This window comes from Heterodontus francisci, chromosome 5 (assembly GCF_036365525.1).
Source record: "Heterodontus francisci isolate sHetFra1 chromosome 5, sHetFra1.hap1, whole genome shotgun sequence".
NCBI classification, from domain to species: domain Eukaryota; kingdom Metazoa; phylum Chordata; class Chondrichthyes; order Heterodontiformes; family Heterodontidae; genus Heterodontus; species Heterodontus francisci.
In genome coordinates this window covers 114476767-114487307 of record NC_090375.1, presented here as the reverse complement: position 1 = coordinate 114487307, position 10541 = coordinate 114476767, and the positions used below count along the sequence as shown (strand labels likewise).

The following is a 10541-nucleotide window of genomic DNA, read 5'->3' as shown; positions in this document are numbered from 1 at the left end:
CTGTCCTATATCTATCACCCCTCAACTTAAAGCTATGTCCCCTCGTGTTTGCCATCACCATCCGAGGAAAAAGACTCTCACTATCCACCCTATCTAACCCTCTGATTATCTTATATGTCTCTATTAAGTCACCTCTCCTCCTCCTTCTCTCCAACGAAAACAACCTCAAGTCCCTCAGCCTTTCCTTGTAAGACCTTCCCTCCATACCAGGCAACATCCTAGTAAATCTCCTCTGCACCCTTTCCATAGCTTCCACATCCTTCCTATAATGCAGTGACCAGAACTGCACGCAATACTCCAGGTGCGGTCTCACCAGAGCTTTGTACAGCTGCAGCATGACCTCGTGGCTCCGAAACTCGATCCCCCTACTAATAAAAGCTAACACACCATATGCCTTCTTAACAGCCCTATTAACCTGGGTGGCAACCTTCAGGGATTTATGCACCTGGACACCAAGATCTCTCTGTTCATCTACACTACCAAGAATCTTCCCATTAGCCCAGTACTCTGCATTCCTGTTACTCCTTCCAAAGTGAATCATCTCGCACTTTTCCGCATTAAACTCCATTTGCCATCTCTCAGCCCAGCTCTGCAGCCTATCTATGTCCCTCTCTACCCTACAACATCCTTCGGCACTATCCACAACTCCACCGACCTTAGTGTCATCCGCAAATTTACTAACCCACCCTTCTACACCCTCTTCCAGGTCATTTATAAAAATGACAAACAGCAGTGGCCCCAAAACAGATCCTTGCGGTACACCACTAGTAACTAAACTCCAGGATGAACATTTGCCATCAACCACCACCCTCTGTCTTCTTTCAGCTAGCCAATTTCTGATCCAAAGCTCTAAATCACCTTCAACCCCATACTTCCGTATTTTCTGCAATAGCCTACCGTGGGGAACCTTATCAAACGCCTTACTGAAATCCATATACACCACATCCACTGCTTTACCCTCATCCACCTGTTTGGTCACCTTCTCGAAAAACTCAATAAGGTTTGTGAGGCACGACCTACCCGTCACAAAACCGTGCTGACTATCGCTAATGAACTTATTCTTTTCAAGATGATTATAAATCCTGTCTCTTATAACCTTTTCCAACATTTTACCCACAACCGAAGTAAGGCTCACAGGTCTATAATTACCAGGGCTGTCTCTACTCCCCTTCTTGAACAAGGGGACAACATTTGCTATCCTCCAGTCTTCCGGCACTATTCCTGTCGACAATGACGACATAAAGATCAAGGACAAAGGCTCTGCAATCTCCTCCCTGGCTTCCCAGAGAATCCTAGGATAAATCCCATCTGGCCCAGGGGACTTATCTATTTTCACACTTTCCAAAATTGCTAACACCTCCTCCTTGTGAACCTCAATCCCATCTAGCCTAGTAGCCTGAATCTCAGTATTCTCCTCGACAACATTTTCTTTCTCTACTGTAAATACTGACGCAAAATATTCATTTAACACTTCCCCTACCTCCTCTGATTCCACACACAACTTCCCACGACTATCCTTGATTGGCCCTAATCTAACTCTAGTCATTCTTTTATTCCTGATATACCTATAGAAAGCCTTAGGGTTTACCTTGATCCTATCCGCCAATGACTTCTCGTGTCCTCTCCTTGTTCTTCTTAGCTCTCCCTTTAGATCCTTCCTGGTTAGCTTGTAACTCTCAAGCGCCCTAACTGAGCCTTCACGTCTCATCCTAACATAAGCCTTCTTCTTCCTCTTGACAAGTGCTTCAACTTCTTTAGTAAACCACGGCTCCCTCGCTCGACAACTTCCTCCCTGCCTCACAGGTACATACTTATCAAGGACACGCAGTAGCTGCTCCTTGAATAAGCTCCACATTTCGATTGTTCCCATCCCCTGCAGTTTCCTTCTCCATCCTACGCATCCTAAATCTTGCCTAATCGCATCATAATTTCCTTTCCCCCAGCTATAATTTTTGCCCTGCGGTATATACCTATCCCTGCCCATCGCTAAGGTAAACCTAACCGAATTGTGATCACTATCACCAAAGTGCTCACCTACATCTAAATCTAACACCTGGCCGGGTTCATTACCCAGTACCAAATCCAATGTGGCATCACCCCTGGTTGGCCTGTCTACATACTGTGTCAGAAAACCCTCCTGCACACACTGGACAAAAACTGACCCATCTAAAGTACTCGAACTATAGTATTTCCAGTCGATATTTGGAAAGTTAAAGTCCCCCATAACAACTATCCTGTTACTCTCGCCCCTGTCGAGAATCATCTTCGCTATCCTTTCCTCTACATCTCTGGAACTATTTGGAGGTCTATAAAAGACTCCCAACAGGGTGACCTCACCTCTCCTGTTTCTAACCTCGGCCCATACTACCTCAGTAGACGAGTCCTCAAACGTCCTTTCTGTCGCTGTAATACTCTCCTTGATTAACAATGCCACACCCCCCCCCCCCTCTTTTACCATCTTCTCTGTTCTTACTGAAACATCTAAATCCCGGAACCTGCAACATCCATTCCTGCCCCTGCTCTACCCATGTCTCCGAAATGGCCACTGCATCGAGATCCCAGGTACCAACCCATGCTGCAGGCTCACCCACCTTATTCCGGATGCTCCTGGCGTTGAAGTAGACACACTTTAAACCAGGTTCTTGCTTGCCAGTGCCCTCTTGCGTCCTTGTAACCTTATCCCTGACCTCACTACTCTCAACATCCTGTACACTGGAACTACATTTTAGGTTCCCATTCCCCTGCTGAATTAGTTTAAACCCCCCCGAAGAGCACTAGCAAATCTCCCCCCCAGGATATTGGTACCCCTCTGGCTCAGGTGAAGACCATCCTGTTTGTAGAGGTCCCACCTACCCCAGAAAGAGCCCCAGTTATTCAGGATACCAAAACCCTCCCTCCTGCACCATCCCTGCAGCCACGTGTTCAACTCCTCTCTCTCCCTATTCCTCGCTTCGCTATCACGTGGCACGGGCAACAACCCAGAGATAACAACTCTGTTTGTTCTCGCTCTAAGCTTCCACCGTAGCTCCCTGAATTTCTGTCTTAAATCCCCATCTCTCTTCCTACCTATGTCGTTGGTGCCTATGTGGACCACGACTTGGGGCTGCTCCCCCTCCCCCTTAAGGATCCCAAAAACACGATCCGAGACATCACGAATCCTGGCACCTGGGAGGCAACATACCAACCGTGAGTCTCTCTCGTTCCCACAGAACCTCCTATCTGTTCCCCTAACTATAGAGTCCCCAATGACTAATGCTCTGCTCCTCTTCCCCCTTCCCTTCTGAGCAACAGGGACAGACTCTGTGCCAGATACCTGTACCCCATTGCTTACCCCTGGTAAGTCGTCCCCCGCAACAGTATCCAAAACGGTATACCTGTTGTTGAGGGAAACGGCCACAGGGGATCCCTGCACTGCCTGCTGGTTCCCTCTCCTTCCCCTGACGGTAACCCATCTACCTACTTCTTTTACCTGAGGTGTGACTACCTCCCCATAACTCCTCGCAATAACCCCCTCCGCCTCCCGAATGATCCGAAGTTCATCCAGCTCCAGCTCCAGTTCCCTAACACGGTTCTCGAGGAGCTGGAGTTGGGTGCACTTCCCGCAGATGCAGTCAGCAGGGACACTCTTGGCGACCCTTACCTCCCACATTCTGGAGGAGGAACATACAACTGCCTTAACTTCCATTCCCAGTACATTCTTTCTTATTGGGACCCAAGGTGCCATGAAGGACTTCAGATGTTTAAAAATAAACCAGGGGGAATGTTTGCTCTCATCAAAATAAAGAATCAATGCATTGGAGGAAATGCTTGCAATAATTGGTGCATTGTTTGGTGCTCAGCCTGGGTATGATGCTCCCTATTAAAGGTGAGATCCAGCTGGGCTGAGACTATAAGCTTTGGTCAAACTTTTCTTGTCCACTAACTTTCAGAGTGCTAGTAAATGGGATCCCAACTTGGGGGCCAGAAATCCCAGGATGAATACAGGGGAACATTTCACACATGGGCAGCCAGCTGTCTTTGTTTTTAACTTTGAAACCTGGCTGCTGCCTGGAGTAGGAGAGAGGGGAGGGAGTAAATGGGAAAGTCAGATTCTGGAATTGGGATAAGAGAGATAGAAAAGGATGATGGGGAGTGAGCAGTAAAATAGAAACCAAGGGTTGGGGCAGAGGGACAAAGGGGACAGTGGCAGATTTGCTGCAGATTCACATGCATTTCTTACCTAAGGTCACAGCTGATGGGTCAGTAAGTATTGGGGAAGATGGACCCGAAGATGAGTATTAAAGAAAGACTTGCATTTATATATCTGGATGTCCCAAAGTGCTTTACAGGCAGTCAAGTACTTTTTGAAGTGTAGTCACTAATGTAATGTAAGAATGTTGTAATATGTGTGGCTTAGTGAGGTCGTGAGTCAGTCACACAGGGGATTGGTCTTGGAGCAACTGAAAAATGGGATGGGAAAATTTCTGGGTTCTCTTTCTCAATTAATGAATTTTTCAATGTATTTATTAGGTTATAGATTTTATTTTTTTACATATGTATATTAGGGAAGTGAAGAGCTCCTATGGATTTACATGCCACAACAGCTTATTGATAGAATGTATTTGGTGATTGTTATGACTGAATTAAATCAGTCAGAAAATTGAAAAAGACACAGGAGAGAAGATTCAGAGATTTGGGGCAGCAGTCTCAAGACCTGCTCTTCAGTTCTGCAAACTGACTGGTTGAAGCAGCTCTACAATATCACATTCACACAGACACAACAATTTAAAGAATAATGCTATAGATAGTGAACCACGTTTAGATAGAAACCCGAGTCCATTTTAAAGTCATCAATGTGATTTCTGCAACACAGTGGGCAGCACAGTGGCGCAGTGGTTAGCACCGCAGCCTCACAGCTCCAGCGACCTGGGTTCAATTCTGGGTACTGCCTGTGTGGAGTTTGCAAGTTCTCCCTGTGTTTGCGTGGGTTTCCTCCGGGTGCTCCGGTTTCCTCCCACATGCCAAAGACTTGCAGGTTGATAGGTAAATTGGCCATTAGCAATTGCCCCTAGTGTAGGTAGGTGGTAGGGAAATATAGGGACAGGTGGGGATGTGGTAGGAATATGGGATTAGTGTAGCATTAGTATAAATGGGTGGTTGATGGTTGGCACAGACTCGGTGGGCCGGAGGGCCTGTTTCAGTGCTGTATCTCTAAACTAAACAGTGATACAATTATATCTTTACCAACTGTTCTCCAGCTATTATTCCTTGAATATTGCACCTTTCAGAAATCGGATGACAAATATGTTTTACAGACATTAGTGTTATTTGTTGACCTGCGGCTGAGCAACATATAAAATCATAACAAATGAATTCAGAGCAAACCAAGCTTATTTCTAATATTTTCTATTTTAAAATCACAATGGAATGAAAAACAACCGAAGACAGCAGGAATTATAGCATTTGATATTTTACACAATGAAAACCCCATGATAGTATAAGAATGCAATATTGTTTGGCAGTGTATTGCTGTTAATACATATCCTTACAGATGACAAGACCAAGATACAGTAATTTATTCTGGGCATGAGATCATTTTTGGAATAAGAGCTTCTGTCGATTACAGAAATGCAATGAAGCCCATTCTAATGCAATAATAATGTATCTGCAGTCAAATGTGTCTCAAAACCACACACTGCTATAACTGTAAGCAACTTACTACAAAATCTCCATTTGTGAGTTTCTTTTATGGCTTGTCTGCTGCAGTTAAAACACTTCAAGTGTTTTCTTTAATTCAGAAACATCAAATCAAAGCACTGTAATATATAATGCAGCTTTCAATCACACATTATGCCACACTGTCAGAGATCTTACCCTGCACAACGATCTTCAGTTCTCCAGAACTCTCCATTAAAAACATACAAAAACATCAATTTTTCTTGTCACATGTGTGTATATTTTCCTCTTCCTGCTGTGCATTTTTTATTCACATTAACAAAGGAGGAAAATATACCCTATTATCCAACCAATAGGAAGGCAGAGTGCACAGGATCACAGTCGTTCCAGTCCTGCTCTGAGGACTTTTTAAGTAACTTCTTGGCTCACGGAAGGACAAGACCCAACGTCCATATTTAACAGTCCAAGGTCAAGTATTGTCCAGTTAGATGCATAGTAAAGATTCCATCACTCTGCTTCAATCCCAGACCAGCACCTTAAAGTATACTAGTGAGGCATTTTTCCATTTCCCGCACCAGCTATTCTGTGACCTCCATGAGATTGCTTATTTAGCTCCAATTAGTGTCAGTTTTGTGCATATTTAAATCCAATCAGTGTGGATCCCAGAGGTGAAAGGTCAGTGCCTAATGCAATGCATTACCCAGTTCCTTCTGCCCTGGTAAATCAATAGCAGCATCTTGAGATTAAATGGATTGCACTGAACTTGAGATTTTAATTTTATCATTGAGAAACTGAGGTAAAGGGGTCCAAGTCCATCACACGGGATGAAAACGTTGAATAAAATGTAAAACAAAAACAGTGAGTGATGTTGAGCTTTAGTTTTAAACATAAAAAGATTGCAGGAGGAAAGAATGATTGAGGGAGGTAATGAGTTCTACTGTTTTTGATGTCGTGGCAAAGAGTGAGAGACGAAGACTAAATAGAGTTTTGATTTTAATACAGTGTTTATGTTGTGAGGATAAACAGCATGTAGGACATTGCATTTAGCGCTTACAAAGAACAAGAGAGGGTGGTAATGTTGATAAAATAGAGAAATAAGAAAAGGTTGTGATGCAGATGGTTGGAAGCTAGAGATGAGAGAGTCTTTGATAAGGTACCACATAGGAGGCTGATGACAAAGTCATATGGAGTCGGGAAAAATAGCTGAAAGGATAGCAAATTGGCTAAAAAATAGAAAGCAGAGAGTAGTAGTGAAGGGTAGATTTATCCACATTGGAGTAAGGTAGAAAGCAATGTTTCACAAGGATCATGGTTATTCATAATTTACATGAATGATTTAGACTTGGGAATAAGTAACTCAATATCCAAATTTTCAGATGATACAGAATTGGAGGGTACAACTAATGCTGAGGAAGAATGCAGCATAACTGACATTAGAAAACTTGCAGACTGAGCAATTAAGTGGCAAGTGAACTCTAACATAGATAAACGTGAGGTGATGCACTTTGGTAGAAAAGTCACCTACACCTTAGAAACTAAGAAACTGAATGGGGTAAGAGAGAGGGTGATACAGGTGAACAAATCATTAAAAGCATCATCACAGGTTAGCAAAACAATTAAAAATGCTAACAAACCACTGGGATTTATTTCTAGGGGTATAGAATTCAAAAATAGTGATGTTATGTTAAATTTGAATAAGACCCTGGTCAGGCTGCACATAGAGTACTGTGGACAGTTCTCATCTTCATATAAAAAGGACATAGGCACACTAGAGGAAGTACAAAAAGATTTACAAGCGTGGTAACACAATTGAGAGATTACAGCTATTGGTAAAGATTGAATAGCTGGGGCTTTCTCTTTAGAAGAGGGATTTTGAGGTTATCCTTAAAATTAAATTTAAAATGATGAATGCATTGGACAGGGTAGATGTGCAGAGCATGTTTCCACTTGTGGGAGAATCCAAAACTAGGGACCATAAATACAAGATAGTTACTAATAAATCCAATAGGGAAATAAGGAGAAATTTATTTACCCAGAGAGTGGTTAGAATGTGGAAATCACAACCACAGGAAATGGCTTAGATGCTTTGAAAAGGAAACTAAAGGATTACATGAGAGTAATAGGAATAGAAAGATATGCTGACAGGCTGAGATGAGGTAGATGGAATAGGAGGAGACTCGTGTGCAGTATAAACACCAGCACAGACTTCTTGTGTTGAATGGCCTGTTTCTGTGCTGTAAATTCTATGTAAAATTCTATGTAATTGCTTATTATGCACCAATAGTTTTCTTACATCCCCTGCAAGAGTGAGAGAGAAGTGTTGTAAAATTTCACAGACATGGAAATAGTACTCAAGACTTGTTTGGATTTGGGTAGTTTATAGTTTCAACAGTATCATTCATTGCAATTTGCTATTTACCTTTACATTAAAAGTAGCCACGCAGGTTACAATGTCATTAAAAATGGAAACAAAGATTTGGGGTTTACTTCTAGAGGAATAGAATTCAAAAGCAGAGAAGTTATGTTAAGAACAGAATACAAACATAAGAAATGGGAGCTGCAATGGGCCATTTGACCCTTTGAGTCTGCTCTGCCATTCAATGAGATCATGGCTGATCTACCTCAACTCCACCTTCCTGCACTATATCCCTTAATACTTATATAGAACCTTGATTCGACCACATTTAACAGTACTGTATCCAATTCTGGTCTTCATGTTACAAAAAGGATATAGAAGCACTGGAGAGAGTACAAAAAAGATTTACAAGAATGGTACCAGTTGAGAGAGTAAAACTATCAGGAGAAGCTGAACAGAGTGAGAATACTGAGAGGTGACATAATAGAATTGTTTAAAATTATGAAGGGGTTTTATAGGGTAGACATAGAGAAGATGTTTCCACTTGTGGGGAAAGCTTAAAAACTAGCTCCCATTAATATAAAATAGTCTCGAATAAATCCAAGAGGGAATTCAGGAGAAACTTCTCTACTCAGAGAGCAGTGAAAATGTGGAACTCGCTATCATGTGGAGTAGTTGAGGCAAATGGCATAGTTGCATTTGAGGGAAAGCTAGTTTGGTATATGAGAGAGAAAGAAATAGAAGGATATGTTGATAGGGTGAGATGAAGTAAACAGACTGAGAGGAGACTCATATGGAGCATAACCACTGATATAAACTGGCTGGCTGAATAGCCTGTTTCTGTGCTGTAAATTCTATATAATCTCAGTTTTACTTACTGAAATATTATGGGAAAAATACAGAAAAGGAATACATTCTGCTTAAAAAATAGTGGATCTCCTATGGCATTGATCACCATGAGTTTATGGCAGAAGTTGTGGGAGATATGATGAGACAGTAAAATATTTGGATAGAGTGTTATTTCTGATTGGCTCAAATGTTAGATTTTTTGAGGTATGGGTGAATTTAAGGTTTGATGTGTACTTGTTTCAAGGCTTTTCATGTAATAATATGCAATCTCCTATGGGACATTATTAATAACCAATTACCTGTGGCATGACTCAGGAACATTCAAGGATCTGCAGCACAGTTGTAATGTTCAGCTGCCAACCTGGGCTGACCCTTTAAAGCCCTGGCTCAGTTGCTGCCTGTGGGGAAGTGAGTTTGTTATTTAGCTACTCTCCTGGTTACTTTAACAACGTGTCAGGTCACCTTTCAGTCAGAAAAAGAGTAGGAAATAACTGCTTGTCACTCATTTTTTGTATTTTCAAGTGTTTATCCAATTGCCAAGTTATTACTGAATCTGCTTCCACTGCTCTTTGGGACAATGTATTCCAGATCATAACAACTCTGTGCAAAAAGAAAATCTCATCTCCTCTCTGGTTTTCTTGCCAATTGTCTTAAATCTGTGACCGCTGGTTACTGATGTTCCTGCTTGTGGAAAAAGTTTCTCATTTGTTACGCTATTAAAATCTGTCATAATTTTGAACACCAGTCATAAATCTCCCCCTAACCTTCTCTGCATAACTGAAGTCCCTCATTCTTGGTACCATTCTGGTAAATCTCCTCTGCACCCTCTTCAAAGTCTTGACATCCTTTATAAAATGTGATGTCTAGATTGGACACAATACGATTGCAAATTTTCAACTACAGCAGGTCAGGCATTCTGGCCGTTGCAGTTATATATCCTACTTGATTTTCCTTTCTATTGACCTAGGAATGGTACTGAGTCGCCTCTACATGGTAGTGAATTGGTATAACAATTAGTGACTGTCAGAAAATATCCCTCCACAATTCTATGTAATTATTGGTCACCGTTTTTAACTTGAAAACATTTACAATAACAGATTTAAAACTTACTTTGACAAGTTGGTTTACCAAGTAGTCGTTTACTTATGTTCCTTTATATTCAGTGAGGTTCCGTCATACTTAATATATTTTGAGTTCGTTATTCTATGTAACAAGATTAATATAGCTTCATAGAGGACTCGAACAAAGCTGCCAGGTCTTCCTCTGTCTGTGGCCTTGGTGCCAGTCTTGTTACCCTCTCCTAAGAGAGAACAGCAGTAAAACTGTTTATTGTTTTCAAATCAGCAAAGACAATTCTTTTCCAGTACACATGCTCTACATAACACTGGAATACGTTGTCAATGGGTCATGTTCCTGAGAGGGAAAAAAAATCACGAGGGACAAACTTTCCTTTAGGAGGTTTGTGATGTCAGGAACACAGTGACAGCTTCCTGTCCTTCTAAAGACCAACTTCAAGGTTGGTATTTAGCCTGATGTAATTCAAGCAAGTGTCCAGGAGGCTGACTAGCCGCCAGAGAACTGAAAGGTGGCTATTTCCACACTGGCATAGAGCCATGTCATTGCAGGTACCTCAGATTTCATTGTTAGGGTTAGTTATCAATAGTCACCTTTTCCTTGGCTC

The 10541-nt window shown here is 41.9% G+C and overlaps 1 protein-coding gene across 1 annotated transcript in view; it reads right to left on the bottom strand.

The window, feature by feature from the left end:
• Window positions 1–5407: 5407 nt before the first annotated feature.
• adhfe1 (alcohol dehydrogenase iron containing 1) overlaps window positions 5408–10541 on the bottom strand; it is a 64570-nt gene continuing 59436 nt past the window's right edge. Inside the window, exon 14 of the mRNA XM_068031927.1 lies at window positions 5408–10160. Coding sequence (XP_067888028.1) covers window positions 10077–10160 — 84 coding nt within the window. The 3' untranslated portion in view covers window positions 5408–10076. The remainder of the gene's footprint in view (window positions 10161–10541) is intronic.